The 17044-nt window shown below is 37.5% G+C and overlaps 1 protein-coding gene across 1 annotated transcript in view; it reads right to left on the bottom strand.

Moving 5' to 3' along the window:
• The window catches only part of Srp72 (signal recognition particle 72), a 111876-nt gene that overhangs the window by 74362 nt on the left and 20470 nt on the right, over positions 1–17044 (bottom strand). Inside the window, exons 2-5 of the mRNA XM_076210917.1 lie at positions 3728–3845; positions 743–880; positions 524–641; positions 146–339 (exon numbers count right to left, since the gene is read on the bottom strand). Of these exons, the coding sequence (XP_076067032.1) occupies positions 146–339; positions 524–641; positions 743–880; positions 3728–3845 (568 nt within the window). The remainder of the gene's footprint in view (positions 1–145; positions 340–523; positions 642–742; positions 881–3727; positions 3846–17044) is intronic.

Raw genomic sequence — 17044 nt, 5'->3', positions numbered from 1 at the left:
TCTTCGTTGTACATACTCTCTAAAAATCATGACTGAAATAATTTTCCATTGAGCAGTACACAGGAGGAACTAATCTTTCATTACAGAAACCAATACAATCTTTAGACAAACAAATCTCATTACAATGGAGACAATATGCACATACTTTATAATAGCAACTTCTTCATTGACTTCCTCTTCAGTTAAGCCATCCTCCTCCATAAGATACTGCTTGCAATTCTGTTCTGCCAGCTGCAGCTGGGTAAGTGCTTTACTAACTTGTCCTTTTGCCAGCAATTGGCAGGCACCATTGTACTGTAACTCATAGGTTGCTTCCTCAACATCAAAACTTGCATCTTCCTAGAAATGTAATTATAGAAGAAAAATAATTCATTAATAAACTATTAATATAAATATACCAAATGCCCTCTCCTATAAGAGGAGTGGCAGAATTACAATAGTTGCATCAATTACCCATGTATGTCCTAAAATCAAATGCACACACCAAAGGCATTCTGTGTATGGTTTAAAGATCTGAACTTACACTTCCTTCCAGTAATCTATTTGTAACAACAGCTGACATGTTTGTTTTCCTCTCATCTTCAAAATCATCACTAGTGCTTCTTATGATATCCCGGTATGTATTGTAACACTCATCATACCTGGAATAAATTATCTACTCACAACAAAATTACTAGCTCAAAAATATTATATCTTATCTTACAATACATCAGACTTTCATACAATTAAAACAATATCAAACCTCTCTAAGCGATATAAAATCTGTGCCTTGAGTTCTTTCATGCGCATGGAATCATCTGCTGAAGCTCCAATTGCCTTCCAAGCATCTTCTACTTTATTAAGACGATACAGGCAATAAGCCTTTTCATAGGCTAAGGCTCTGTAAATAAGAATTAATGAAATTAAAAGACAACTTTTTGAAGAGAGAGAGAGAGAAAGAGAGAGAGAGAAAGAGAGAGAGAGAGAGAGAGAGAGAGAGAGAGAGAGAGAGAGAGAGAGAGAGAGAGAGAGAGAGGGGGGGGAGGGGAATGTGAGTGTGAGAAAGAGTAAGAGAAAAAAAAAATGTATTACATTAGAGATAACTAAAATTTCTATCTTTAGAGATGTCAAAGATGTTCAGGAATTGGCACCCCAAGTCAATGATTGGCAAGAAGCTGCACAGGACCAGAGAATGTGGAAAGTCTTGGTAAAGGCAGCAATGGGACAGCAGGCCCATGAGCCAATGGAGTGAGTTATAGGGGTTGTAAGAGAAAGGAAAAAATTAGCATTATTCAATTGCAGATATAGATGATGATATCCTTCCAGTTCTAAAGTCTGATTATTTACAACTTATCTCCATGTATGTTAGATTTAGATTTGGATATCTATATTCAATGATACTGAATACAGCTCAAAGGGGTCAGTGCTGGCTCCAATCATGTTTGCCATATATATATAAATGACATGGATGAAGGAGTTGAATGTTATATGAATTTCTTCCCAGATGACGCAAAAATACTAAAGAAAGAACAGAAGAGGACTGTGATTCATTACAATCAGACCTGGACAAAATATGGAAATGGACTCAAAAATGGGGAGGGAACTTCAATATCAAGAAATGTAGCATAATGGAGTTTGGAAAAAGTAAAAACAGAATTTCAAAAAATTATCAAATTGGTGAAGAAGAAATAAAAAAAGTGTCTGGCAGCATTAGCTGCCCGACGTGCGATGTTGCGTCATAATAATCGCATTATAAAAAATAAAGTCAGTGCTCAATTGTTCATTCTCTTTCACCCGTGAATTTTGATAACCATAGAAAATATGATGAAGCCAGTTTAGAGAGAATGGAGGTTATGTAGGTACGACTACAACAGACGCTCCTCAACTTACGTTTTAGTTAGGTTCCGAACGGCCGAACGTAACATGAAAATGAACGTAAGTTGTTACTGTACTATACATCCATAAATTCTATTACCGTATCTTATAAAACACCCCTAAATCATTAATTATAAACATAACATTGTAAAATAATAACATTAATTTCAAATAAATTAAATTCAAGCAATATAAATTGAGATGGTGGAGGTGAAGGAGGAGGGGGAGGAAGAGGCAAGGCACGTTCAGTCTGTCGTTTGTGCCATGTAAACAATGGACGCAGCATCATGCGTAAGTATCGTTTGAACTACGGAGAGCGCGCTAAACTAAAAAATTCACTAAAAAAAAAAAAAAATTACAATTTTTTTTTCCAGTCAGTTCAAACGTAAAATCGAAAAAACGTAAAACGAATGAACGTAAGTAGAGGAGCGTTTGTATAATCAAGACGCCGACGTTGGCATCGTGTACCCATTTGCTCCTCATGACGTATACGTAGGCGTCACCGTATGGGAGTGGTTAACAAGTTGCACTTTGAGATATTGGAGTCCATTTGACATTTCACTGACAATGTGAACAATTTGTTGAGATCTTCCTGCAGAATCTTGGCATCTTCTCCTGACCTAATTAGGCATCCTATTTTAGTGTCATCTGCAAACTTACTAACATCACTATTAGTCCCATTGTCCAAGTACATAATGAACAATAAGGGACCAAAAACCGATCCCTGGGGAACTCCACTGCAAAAACACTTCCCATTTGGATTTTTACACCATTTATGGTGACTTGCTGTTTTCTGTCACTGATCCAACCTCTAATCCATTCAAACACTTTTCCTATACCATGGGCTTTGATTTTATTTAGAAGTCTCTGGTGGGGCACCTTGTTGAACACTTAGCTAAAGTCAAGGTAAATAACATCTTACCACAGCAACCTAACACAGCAGTAATTCTTCAGACAAACAAGATATCACCACACAAAGATGCCTAATGTCACCAGAGAAACCCATTAAACCCCCTTTATTATACCTACCCCTATTATATTACCCATAAGCTAACATATAACATATCTAACCACACCCACCAACCATACGACTAACCCCCATACATAAAACTAACCCCAATGCTTAAGAATAGCGAAACTAACACCTTTACTTATGACAACCCACTAAACCCCTTTATATGCGAATGTTTTGTAACCAAGACAGGAGAGCTGGGCAGGTCAAGAGCCTGCCAGCCAGAGCTGGCCAGGTGAACCGCCTGCCAGACACAGGTGTGCCCGAGGTCAAGGTCCAGCACTCACTGTATTTTGCCCAAAGGGCCTAATTATTATCTGTAGTTAATACTCAAATTGTTATCAATAAATAGAAGAAACTCCGGTTTTGGAGTTTATCTTGCCCACATTATGTAACCACAACAATCACCACGTTACAATATTGATAATCTTAATAATCTCAGTGTCATTTACAATATTCCCTACAGCAGCTGACCCTCATCATACTTCTGCAAGTCACACTGAAGGACTGATAAATGCTTGAGAGAACACAAAAATGACCTTGGGGCACACAAACACCTAACTCCTTGGCTTGTCACCTAGACCAATGCGGACACCTACAAGTGACATAACTGGAGCCAAGTAGAAATACTACATGAGAGACTTCAAAAGAAGATGAGAAAGACAATGGAAGTTGTATCCCTGTCTATGAACAAGAACTTTCAAACTCTTAAAACCACAAAGCTCTTTGAATGTTGTGGCACTGAAGTTGTTGTAGAAAGCTAAAAATATCTTATTTATATGCTGTAAAAAAAGACAGGAAACCATCATTACTGCAAAATGACTTATGAAATATGAACCCCATATTGGGATAGATCCTTACTCTGTACATTTCACAGCCTTGTTGCAAGTTGCCAGGGCATCAGCGAACTGATCTTGATGGATCTGTGCCACAATTTTGCACTGCCATGCTTTTAACTCTTCATCAGCTTCTGCAATAACTAACAAGAGAAGTCAACATTAGTGATACAAAATTATGTAAAACATTGAACAAAAAAATATCCAAGTCAACATCGTGAATATGCTTTTCCTATACTGATATTTGCCTAAATCCTAAAATTATGTCTTCCTACAAAAATACCAGTACTGTACTTGTGTTTTCTATGACCCAAACACTGGGCATGGAGCAGGGATTACCCTTCACCCACAGGAACAAAGATATATAAGACAACAAATGGGTGTTGGATGGGTGAAGGGTGTGTGCATACCCTGGCTGGGCCACCCCCCCTTAAAACTAGGACAGGATCTCTTGGAATATTTATATATGTGTATGTATTGCTTTACCTACTTACTAATAATCTTCCTTTACTATAAACAAGTACACTATCAAATAATGGTCCAGCATCTATTGATCTTGAAATAATTGCAGGCCAGACTAGGTCATTGGGCTCCCACATACAGTGCTGTCATTTGCCTTTACCTGGTCACCCAGAGAAAAAAGTGGCTGCTTCAACTATAGTAATTTTAGGAAATTCTTAACACATTCTGCTTACATTTTTCCTAGTTATGGTTTCCAAGCCAGTGCATGTATTAGTGGTGGTATAGAGCAAGAGTATAAGTCAATTATGTGGGTAGTTCTAGTTCCTGAATTTCTCTTTATATCCCTTATCAACCAAGACGTAAATCGTTCTGGTTGCTGCCCTTTGTATTCTCTTGATTTTCTTATACCTTTCCTTTTAGGTGGTGACCACAACACCTTGGTGTATTCTAGTCTAGGGCTGATCAGACTTTAAATATTTCTTAGTCATTATATCTTCACCATTATGATGAAATGCCATTCTTATGTTCATTTAGATTTAACCCGCTTGGGCCAAAGGCCTCGAAATTCACAACCCCCTAGTACCGCATTTATCATAAAAAAAATAAACTCTTACAAATTATTCTGGAAAAAATTCTACTGTTAGTAGACATAACAATGCATCATCCTACAAGTTTTTAATGCTCTACTCATGATGGTTGTCTCAGATAAATAACCAATAGTTGGGGAAAATTGTGATAGTAGCAACTCTCCGCCTCTCTGGCAAGGGTGCAGCGTATAAAAAGAATGAGGCGTAGGAACTCCCGTAGTAACAATAGAAGGGTCAGAGGGCACAGAAGCAGCTGCAGATGTACACCTGGTGGTGGTGGTGGTGGTGGTGGTGGTGGAGGTGGTCCCAAATGGTGGTGGTCGCCGTGGGTGGAGAGGCTTTGTGTCACGGAACCCTGCTTTGGCCGGCCACGTGCACTAACAACAGGGATTGTTGGTGCCGTTTTTGACACCCTGGCACGTTTCCGGTCACCACCAGATGCTGCAGCTGTGGTTACACCACGCCTGGATGATGTACAAGGCGTGGGTGACGATGTAGTCACAATAGCGGGGTCGGGGTCTACATCTAACCTGTGCACTGTGCATTTAAGGCCTGTCGGACTGCATGGGTTAACATCTCTCCCCCGTCTCTCCTCTCTTTTTTTTTCTGGCAACAGATCATCCATAAGTAAAATTCCCTGATCCTTTTATTTTTTTAATTCTTTCATCACCCAATGTACATTTCTATAATGGCCTCTTCTTGACTTGGCCCATTTCCAGAACTCTGCATTTCTTTTCATTAAATCTCTTCTTCCATTCCTGATTCCATTCATAAGTTTTATCAAGGTCTTCCTGCAAACCACATATACAGGAGTCCCTCAAATAACGAGGATTCGAATAACACGGATTCAATCATACGCAGATTTTATTTCAAAACCATCTCAAATGTAGAGAACCGTTTTAAAATTAGCGCTGAGTCGGGCACGCATACGCACACACGCGGCAACATCGCAAACATTTGTGGTGACTGCTTTCTATTTTACCATATACAGTCAATCCTCATATAATGCAGTCATTATGTACACTGGGAACTGCTCAAACAAGGGTGTGGGACGAGGGGATAGCCGTGGGTGGCTGCCTGCGGTTACATGTCAACCTCCGGGTACTGATGCAGGAGGGAGGGAGGGGAGGAGAGGGGGAGTAGGGGGTGGTAGGGGGGTAGCCAACAAGCTTTAGCTTATTGCTTCCACCACCTGCACCGTGCTATCGTGAAATTTTACCACCCTAACCTGTTGAAGTGTAATGTTTCTTTCGTTTGGAACACAACTAATAAGTCTGATAATGACTGCGCTTGTCGTGTCTTAATTTCTCTTATGAAGTTCTTGTTGTTACTGGCGGTGGTGGTTTGGGAGATCAAAAACAGACATATACACGCTTACACACGTGTAGACACGCACATGTAGATACGTGATAGACAACCAGTGTATGTTGTGAATGCACATGCATGTACACACAAATACGAACACAGACACACGCACGTACATGCTTACTTGTACATGTGAACAAAGACACATACATGCACGCACGCACGCATACACACACACTTCAACGAACGGACGGCTTAGAAGACGTTCTGAAGAAAATTGAAGTTTTGTGGATCCCAACGCAAAGAGAAGTGCCTAATGTATTTACAGGGTGGGGGGCACATTGCTTGTGGGGTAGTGGGAAAGTAGGGAAAGAGGAGAAGGGGAGGGATTGCTGAGGGAAATGGAAGGAAATGAGGAAAGAGAGGACTTGGCCCAGGCAGACAGGCGAAAGGTAAACAAACGGCCCCCCGACCAGCTGAGCGACGATGAAATGTCTAATAAAAATGTAAAGATTAGAAGTATAGATAAGAGCAATACAGTAGAAAGTGATGAGAATATTTTCCAGGGATTTAAAGAGGGTGGGGGGGACACAAACCCCCCCCGACTGACAAGAATCTTAAAGGAAATGAAAAATGAGATTGTTGTTCCATTAGAAATTATTTTCAAGAAATCCATCATATCCGGAGATGTCCCAAGAGAATGGAAGCTAGCTAACGTTACTCCCATATTCAAAAAAGGTGACAAAAAGAAACCAAATAACTATAGGCCTATTAGTTTGACTTCGATCGTAGGAAAAATAATGGAAACTATCATCAGAGATGCTATCGAATATCATTTAGAAAGTAACCGTTTGATAAATGATAGCCAACATGGTTTCAGACGGAAACGTTCTTGCGTGACTAACTTACTCGAATTCTACAACACAGTTGTCTCGAATTATGACAAAAGAAACAATATAGATTTAATATATCTAGACTTTGCAAAAGCTTTTGATACCGTCCCACACGAAAGACTACTTACTAAATTAGCTTTGCATGGAATAAGTGGTAGCCTATTAGGTTGGACTAGTAATTGGTTGAAAGGTCGAAAACAGAGAGTTGTTTTAAATGGAAAAACTTCTGGATGGAAAAGTGTTGCAAGTGGAGTTCCTCAGGGTTCCGTTCTTGGGCCACTTCTATTCATAGTATATATAAATGATATAGACCATGGACTAAAATCTACTGTTTCCAAATTTGCTGATGATACAAAACTGTGTGGAGTGGCAAATGATCACTCAAACCAATTAGATATTCAAGAAGATTTAGATAAATTACAGCAATGGTCTGAAAAGTGGCTAATGAAATTTAACACAAGTAAATGCAAGGTAATGCACATAGGTAAAAATAACAGCAAGTACGATTACAAGTTATTTGGAAATTCGTTAACAAAAGTGGATAGTGAAAAAGATCTCGGCGTAATTATCAGTAACGACCTCAAATCATCCAAGCAGTGTATTTCAGCCTCTGAGAAAGCAAATAAGATTCTGGGATTGATTGCGCGATCTTTTGATTTCAAAAGTCCATCACTCATTAACAAGCTATATAAATCGTTAGTTCGTCCACATTTGGAATATGCTGTTTCCGTATGGTCACCGAATCTCATTAAAGACATTGACAGACTGGAAAAAGTACAACGACGAGCCACAAAACTGATTCCAAATATCAAAAATAAATCATACGAAAATCGACTTAAGCACATGAATCTGTTTTCCCTAAAAAAGCGTAGACTCAGAGGTGACTTGATACAGGTCTTTAAGATTTTAAAGGGAATTGACAATATCAAAAGTGACCAAATTTTCACATTGAATGAGAATCAGACAAGAAACAATGGTCTCAAACTGTCCGGAAATAGATTCAATTTGGAAGTAGGTAGAAACAACTTTGTCAACCGTGTAGTTAATGAATGGAATAAACTTCCTGCACAGGTAGTGCAATGTAGTTCAGTTCGAAGCTTTAAGAATCATTTAGATAAATACCTAAGTAAGATGCTATAATTATTATAATTTATGTTATATTATTTGTTTTTGTTTTGTTATAATTTGTCTGTCTGATTTTCATTTATTATTAGTTATATGTCAATTTATTATCATTTACTATTTACCTGTTTGTTTGTTATTCAACTATACCAATGCATTTATTTATGTATTTTAATGGTTATTTACATTGTTATAGTTTTAATTTATTATTAATATGATTTTTTTTTTGCATCCGACCTAGATATGGATCAAAAGGTCTCCTGTCGGCATGCTTTGCCTTTGTAATCCTTTGAAGGTCGATAAGATGATCGAGGACTTGGAGCGTAGGTTCGGTCATGTTAACAACATTATACGGAGGGTTGAAAAATTGGAAGAACTAGAGAAGGCGAACAAAAACTTAACTAAGGAAATTGAAGAATTAAAAAAACAGTGAAAAGTAAAAGAAGAGAATAAAGTCTTAAAGGAGAATAATAAAGAGAACAAGGAGGGTTGGAAAAAAATCCAAGAAAATAGCAAAGTTGCATTCACTGACATAATCAAACAGCAAATGAATGAACAAACTGAAAACTCAGTTATTAAAGTGATGAGACAGAAGGAGAATATAGTAAGAGACTTAGCAGACAGAAAGAAATGTTTAATTATATTAGGAATGGAAGAGAAACATAACCCAGATAGAACCACAAGAATCAAAGAGGAACATGAAAAAGTAAGAAATTTACTAGAATTAGTTCAGGAAGATGAACCAGAAATAATGAAACAAATCGAAGAGAAATTCAGGCTCGGGAAATATAGTACAGACAAGACCAGACCAATTAAGATTAAATTCAGGTCATAAACTACGGCTGAGAATATCTTATCCAAAACAGGGAAACTAGCAACAAGTGAACAATACAAAAAGGTATGGATAAAAAGGGAAATGAATAAAGAGGAAAGAGAGGAAGAAAAACAGAAAAGACTTGAAGCTAAGGAAAAAAACGAGATAAGAACGGAGTCAGAAAAAGAGAGATTCTATTGGAGAGTAGTGAATATGAAACTAAAGAAAGTCGACATACAAGAGAAAAACAAAAGGGAAACAGAGAACACAATGGAAGTGGCAGAAAACTAAGAGTGTCTTACACAAATATAGATGGATTAATAACAGGATTGAATGAACTGAATGATTATTTGAAAGAAAAAGAACCAGACATAATGGGAATTGTAGAAACAAAATTAAAAGGTCCACTACCACCGAACAGTGTAGGACATGATGCATATAATTATTGGATTAGAAACAGAGTGAAAAAGGAAGGGGGTGGAGTTATGTTCCTGACTAAGAAGGATATAAACGTGAAGTGTGTCACATATGGAAAGAATACAGTAGAGATGATAATGATGGAAGTAGAAGACAGAGATAAGAAGAGCAGAAAGTTTGTGATAAATTATGTGCCCCAAAAAAACAGCCTCATGGGAAGAGAGTGAACATAAAAGTATGTTAGAGGACACAAAGATAACATTAAACAAGATAATGGAAGAGGGAGGAAAAATAGTTATGATGGGCGACTTTAATTGCAAAGAAATCTGCTGGGAAGAAATGACAGTAAAGGGTGGAGACGGCTCATGGGGAAACGCTCTACTTGAGATGGTTACTGACCATACAATGACACAATGGATACAGGAGAACACTAGGTATAGAAATGAAGAAGAGCCATCGAGACTAGACCTAATAATTACATCCGAACCTAGAATAGTGGACAAAATTGAATATAAAACACCAATAAGTAAAAGTGACCACATATTGATTGAACTGGAACTTAATGAAGAAAAATATATGAAAAGAAATGAACAATATAGAAAAGGAAGAATGATGCATAAAAAAACAAACTTTGATAAAATAAGAGAATTCTTTCAAAAGGAAAACTGGGAAGAAATATACAAAGAAGAAACAACAGTAGAAGAGAAATGGAATATTTTGACAAAAATTTACAAAAAAGGAGTGGAAAAGTATGTCCCAAGACAAAAACAAGAAAAAGAATATGTAAAATGCTGGTACAACAAAAGTTGTAGGGAGTTAAAAGACAAAAGAGACAAAGCCTGGACCAGATGGAAAAAAGACAGAAAACCTGAAAAATGGAAAATATATACCGGTTATAGAAATGAATATGTACAAACGTGCAGAGAGGAAAAGAGAAAATATGAAAAAGATATCATAGAAAAGTGTAAAGATCAACCAAAACTATTCTACAGATTTGTAAACAATAAACTGAAAAACAAACAAGACTTGGAGAAATTAAGACAAGAGGGAGTTGAATACACTGAGGAAATGGAAATGGCGGAAATTATGAACAAACATTTTAAATCAGTGTTTACAAGGGAGAACATACAACCTGAAGAGAACGAATGGAAAGAGAAAGTCCCCCCATGGAAGAAATAGAAGTAACAAAGAATGAAATATTAACACATTTGAGTAATCTTGATGTCAGAAAATCGCATGGACCAGATGAAATAGCAAACTGGATACTGAAAGAATGCAGGAATGAACTGGCAGACAAAATACATAGCATACTAAACAGTTCCTTGAAAGAAGGAAAAGTTCCAGAAGATTGGAAAAAAGCAAATATAGTACCTATATATAAAGGAGGAAATAAAGAAGAACCTACCAACTATAGACCAGTCTCTCTAACAAGTACAATAGCAAAAATTTATGAAAGAATTATCAAAAGTAGATGGGTAAAATATTTAGAAAAAAACAATGTGCTAAATCCAAGGCAATTTGGATTCAGACAAGGACGATCATGCGTCACCAATTTAATATGTTTCTATTCAAGGCTAATAGATATAATACAAGAAAGAGATGGATGGGCGGACTGTGCATTTCTAGACCTAAAGAAAGCTTTTGACAAAGTACCACATAAGAAGTTGATTAAGAAATTAGAAACTGAAGGAGGAATACAGGGCAAACTACTAAATTGGATGGAAGACTTTTTGCAAGAAAGAAAAATGAGAGTAGTGATAAGAAACCAGCACTCAAAATGGGATGAAGTAATAAGCGGTGTTCCGCAGGGAACAGTTCTGGCCCCAATAATGTTTGCTATATATATTAATGATATGGATGAAGTAATTGAAAGCTATATGAGCTTCTTTGCAGATGATGCAAAACTACTGAAAAGAGTGAAAACTGAAGAAGATTGTGAATCACTACAGAGAGATCTAAATAAAGTACAGGAATGGAGTAGGAAGTGGGAGATGGAGTTCAATACAAAGAAGTGTAGTATAATGGAATTTGGAAAAAGCAAAAACAGAATAACAAGAGCATATAAATTGGGAGAAGAAGGAATAAAAAAAGTAGAAAATGAGAAGGACCTGGGAGTCATTGTTATGAATAATATGTCACCTGAGAAACATATAAATAAGATTTTTGGAGAAACTTATAATTTAATAAGAACAATCAAAGTTGCATTTACATACCTGGAAGAAGAAATGGTGAAGAAAATCCTAATCACCCTGATAAGACCAAGATTGGAATATGCAGCAACGATATGGTCACCAAGTACAAAAAAATGTATAAAAAAACTTGAAAGAATACAAAGAGCAATTACAAAATTGGCACCAACACTCTCAAAAATATCATATGAAGAGAGACTAGAAAAACTTGAACTACAGACACTAGAGCAAAGAAGAGAGAGAGGAGATTTGATAGCTATTTACAGAATCATGAAAGGCATAAAAATTACTGATAGAGAGAATCTGATAAAATGGGATGACAGAAATACTAGAGGACACGGAAAGAAAATTAAAAAAAGACAGCTATAGAAGAGATTTGAAAAAGAACAGCTTTCCTCACAGATTAATAGACAGTTGGAACAAGTTAGATGAGAAAGTGGTGTGTGCAAAAACAATACATGAATTTAAAAATAGTTTAGATAAAATGAGATATGAAGACGGGACCCCACGAGCATAGCTCCCCTTCCCGTAAAATACAACTAGGTACAACTAGGTAAATACATACATATGGTTCTCGGTATTTAATATGGAAAGTCAGCATACGCAGATTTGGTAATACGCGGTAATTTCAGGAACCTAACCCCCGCGTTATTTGAGGGACTCCTGTACATCAAATTGAACAGAAATACAATGTTCATCTGGTATGGAAGCTTAACAGCAACTAGGCAGGATCACAATGATCCTGTTTAGGTGAGTTCATTTACAATTATTTTCATTTTTACTTTTCATGATCCTGGCATCATTAGCAAGTATGTTAGCAGAGCTGCTCATTCTGTTCATCATTAACCCCTAGAATATGATGATGCATATGTAGGTATCATGAGCAGAGTGGGTATACAAGAATGCTGGCATTGGCATCCTGATTATATCTATTTTCTAGTTGTTGTTGAGTGATTGATTGATTGATTTATGAAATTTTTGGCTTGAAGGCCAAGCGCCGGAGCCGGTAGGCCATTCAGCGTATATTTATCTTATATAAATAGATAAATATGAAAGCAAAACAGTAAAAACAATAAGCACTCACAAAAAAACATCAGAACAAGATACACTCACAAGCATTCATATACACAATTTTAAATTTCATAAAATAAATTGATGTCTTTTAAAAACTTTATAACATTCTTCACATGAGCTTCCTCCCCTAAAATTTCTTTAAAAGATAAATTTGTTAAAAAGTTTGCCCTGCACTTATTAGAGTATGCAGGGCACTGAATTAAAATGTGTTTTATTGTAAAAACAACTTGGCAAGTGGGACATTGGGGGGCCAGCCTTTCTGCTCCACTTGCCATAAAAAATTTATGGGTAATGTAGGAATGGCCAATTCTTAATCTTGTTAAAACAATACTTGACCTTCTGTCCAAAGAATGACACTTCCAAGGGTTCACCAAGGGGTGAATCTCTTTTAACTTGTAACTACCGTCCAGCCTTGTCCATTGTTCTTGCCACTTCTCCATTGCATAACAATGAATTACTTGTTTGAAGTCTGTATGTGGGATTTTTTTGTTTGTTATATGGCTGAGCCTAGTGGCAGCTTTGGCTGCAGCATCGGCCTGTTCATTTCCATTGATACCCACATGGGACGGCACCCAGCAAAAGTTTACTTTTATTTTCTTTCGTTTGTTAATAAGAATCAACCAGTCCTGTATTTCTTGGACTAAAAAGTGAAGAGGCAATAATGTATTTAGAGAGGATAGAATGCTCATGGAGTCTGTAAAAATAACAACATTCTTATTAGATGGAACAGAATTAAAATCAAATTTGAGGGCGTTGCTGACTGCCAGCAGTTCAGCAGTAAAAACAGAGCTAAAATGAGGCAACTTCCTCTTTAACCTCTTCAGTACGGGCCTTAAATCTCGCGGGCAGCAGCCGCTGCCAGCCATACGACGTGTTGTAATAATACTCGCATCATAAAATATAGTCACCACTTATATCGATCGTTCTCTCTTTCATCCGTAAATTTTGATAACCATAGAAAATGTGATTAAAGACAGTTTAGAGAGTATGTAAAAATGCAGGGGCAACTACAATAAATATAATCAAGACGCCGATATGGCAGCCTCGCGTATCCACTTGCTCCTCATGCCACCTACGTATGCGGCACCGTATGGAAGGGGTTAAAACTGTGCTATCAGATACAACAGCACAACCAACACCATCTTGGGATTTTGATCCATCTGTATAAATAAAAATTGAATCAGCATGTACTGATAAATGTTCTAAAAATTCACTTTTTAGCTCTACAGCAGTTCTATTTTTCTTGTTTTTACGAGGACAAATTACAGTGGGGCATCGGTTCCAAGGAGGGAATTTGGGAGGCGTGATCTCAGCAATTGTATTAGGAACAAGTCCTACCTCCTCTCCCCCGACTTCACATCTCACTTCTAAAGGTTTCGGCAGAGTACTTTTTCTTGGAGCTCTGTCTACCGGCTGCTTTACATATTTGAAGTTTGGATTCTGTTTTGATGTCAAGATACGAGATATATATCTAAGGCTTAATTCCTCCCTGCGAATATAGAGGGGAGGAATTCCCGCATCCACATACAAGCTATCCACTGGAGATGTTCTATAAGCTCCCAAACAGATCCGTAAAGCCATATTGTGGACTATATCAAGCTTCTTTAATAAAGTTTTACATGGCGATCCATAAATTTGACATCCATATTCGATTTTGCTAAGGCACAATGTTTGGTAAAGCCTTATTAGTTATACAATCTGCTCCCCAGTTGAAGCGAGACACTACCTTTAGTATATTAAGTCACTGTTTAACAGTGTACATAACCTCGTTTGTGTCATGAGTGAATGTCAACCTTTTGTCCAAAACCAGACCCAGGTATTTTACTTGATCTTCATATGGTAATATGACATCCTCTAAGAATAATGTTGGTATCTCTTCCTTGCATCTTATTCTGGAGAACCTTATGGCTTTTGTTTTTTCAGCAGAGAATCTGAAGCCCATGCTGTTGCTAAGTTAATAACCTCTTGAATCTTTTGGCCTGTTTCTAATGTTGTCGATTTGCTGCACACAATAGCGAAGTCATCAGCATAAGCCAATCCATGAACTCCTGCAGGAACTTGTTCTAACAAACTATTAATGGCTATGCTGAAGAGTGTAGGACTCAGAACACTTCCTTTGGGAATCCCTTCCTCTTGAAGATATGCAGAAGAGAAAGAAGAGCCCACTCTGACTTTTAGGTAATGGTCAGACAAGAAATCCTTTAAACAATTGAACATATTACCCCCGATACCCCACTCTGTAAGTTGCTTCAGAATGCCTCCCCACCAGGTAGTATCGTAGGCATTTTTCAAGTCAAAAAACACAGCAATGCTCAAGTTCTGAATTGCAAAGGCATTCTGAATCTCACGAGTGATAAAAAGTAAGGGGTCCAGAGTGCACTTATTTCTTCTAAATCCAAACTGTCGGTTAGATAGGAGATTTATAGATTCCAAAAACCAAACTAAATGTATATTAATCATTCTTTCATAGATCTTACAAATGCAGCAAGTGAGAGCAATAGGTCTGTAACTTTATGGGTCATGAGAGTCTTTTCCTGCCTTTAAGATTCCTATGATAATTGAAGTCTTCCAAGATTTAGGAGAAGATCCAGAAGACCAAAATTTGTTCAGCACATTTAAAAGGAATTTCTTCGAGGATATGGATAAATGAGCAACCATGGAATAAAGAATGTCATCCTCTCCAGGAGAGGTTGGGGAGGATAAAGATAAAGCATGATCCATTTCATCCAATGTGAAAAGAAGATTATATGCCTTCAAGTTCATATTGGTAGGAGGAATATTTGTGGTCTTGGCTCTAATTCTTCTGAAATCATGTGAATAATGTAATGGACTTGAAATATCAGCATAATGTCTTCCAAAAGCCTCTGCTACTTCTCTTGTATACGATATAAAAGAGTCATTTATCTTGAGAATGGGCAAAGGAGATGGAGTAAACTTTCCTTGTAATTTTTTAATCCTATTCCATACTAAGGTAGGGAAAGAGTCATATTTCAATTCGCTAATATATTTAATGAAGGATTCCCTCCTTGCTTTCTTGAAGATTTTCTTCTGCTTTGCTTGAGCTCTTCTGTACGTTATCTTATTGACTAAACAAGGATATCTCCGATATCTCTTATAGCAAGTTCTTGTAATCTTTCTGCTTAAAGCACATTCATCATTCCACCAGGGGACTACTGGGCATTGAGGTTTACCAGCTGTCCTAGGAATGGATGAGAAAGCACCAGAAAGTATGATGCCTACCAGATAATCATATGCATCAGTTACTAGAAAAATCACTAGTCTTATAATTAATCTCTGTGGATCTCCTAAATAATTCCCAATTAGCCTCTCCTGTCTTCCATTTAGGTAAGCAGGAGGAAGAAGTGTTCTTTAAATATTTGATATGGATAGGCCAGTGGTCGCTACCATGTAGATCTTCATCTATTGACCAACTGTAGTCTAATCTTAAGGATGATGAACAAATAGTTAGGTCTATAGCGGAACTTGAGTTGTGAAAGACATCAAACCTAGTTTTGGAACAGTCATTCATCAAAATGACATCGTTATTATCAATAAATTCTTCAATTATATTGCTCCAGGGGTCACACCTTGATTCACCCCATAGAGGATGCTTGGCGTTAAAGTCACCCATTAAAATAAGGCTGAGGGAGCTGGTCAACCAAAGATTGTAGGTCATTTAACTCAAACTGACAGGAGTGGTTATATATGTCTAGGAGTCGATCTTCCAGTTCAAGTTCCAAATACAAAGACCATAAAGTGATCCATTTAGTGGTAAAGATTTGTACTGCACAAGCCTGCAACACCGAATGTAGGTGGACATTTCTGTGGTTTACAGATTTGTTAACAATGATACCAGTACCTCCATGGGCACAGCCCCCAATCATAGGAGGAAATCTGTAAAATTTATAATTAAGTCCAACATTAGGGGATAAATCGCCAAGCATAGTTTCTTGGAGACAAATAGCAGACGCATCATGTTCTTTAAAGAGAATCCGAACCTGCTCTCGGTGAGAATTAAAACCTTGAATATTCCATTGAATTATAGACATTATACTGTTTTCTTTTTCTTTTTTGAGTCTACTGGTCTGGGAACAGAAGTCTGGGAGAGAGAGGGTCTACAAGATGGGTTCTTTTCTAATTTCTTTGCTTTCACGGGTGGCATCCTCCTCTCTGACAATGGTCCGACAGACAATGTAGAGTCTGGGTTATTAGTTCCTTTCTTAGATTGCATATCACGATTTGGGGAAGAAGATGGAGATGAGGGTGGACTGTGGAGTCTTTTACTGCGCACAGCTTCAGACTCCATAGCTTTGCTTCTGTGCACCTCAACCGAATGAGGCACATCAGTCCATGATCCCTTTATTGGGGAGCCCCCCAAGTTTGGAAGGTTGATTGATTGAGAGGAGGCTTTATTGAAGGAACCCTGTGAGGTTTAGGCAATGGTGACTTTAGGTGTCCCTCCAGATGGGGCAGGAGACA

Source organism: Oratosquilla oratoria, chromosome 28 (assembly GCF_046742065.1).
Source record: "Oratosquilla oratoria isolate Oo_2021 chromosome 28, ASM4674206v1, whole genome shotgun sequence".
NCBI classification, from domain to species: domain Eukaryota; kingdom Metazoa; phylum Arthropoda; class Malacostraca; order Stomatopoda; family Squillidae; genus Oratosquilla; species Oratosquilla oratoria.
Note: the sequence above shows the minus strand (reverse complement) of the source record. Positions and strands in the feature narration are given on the sequence as shown.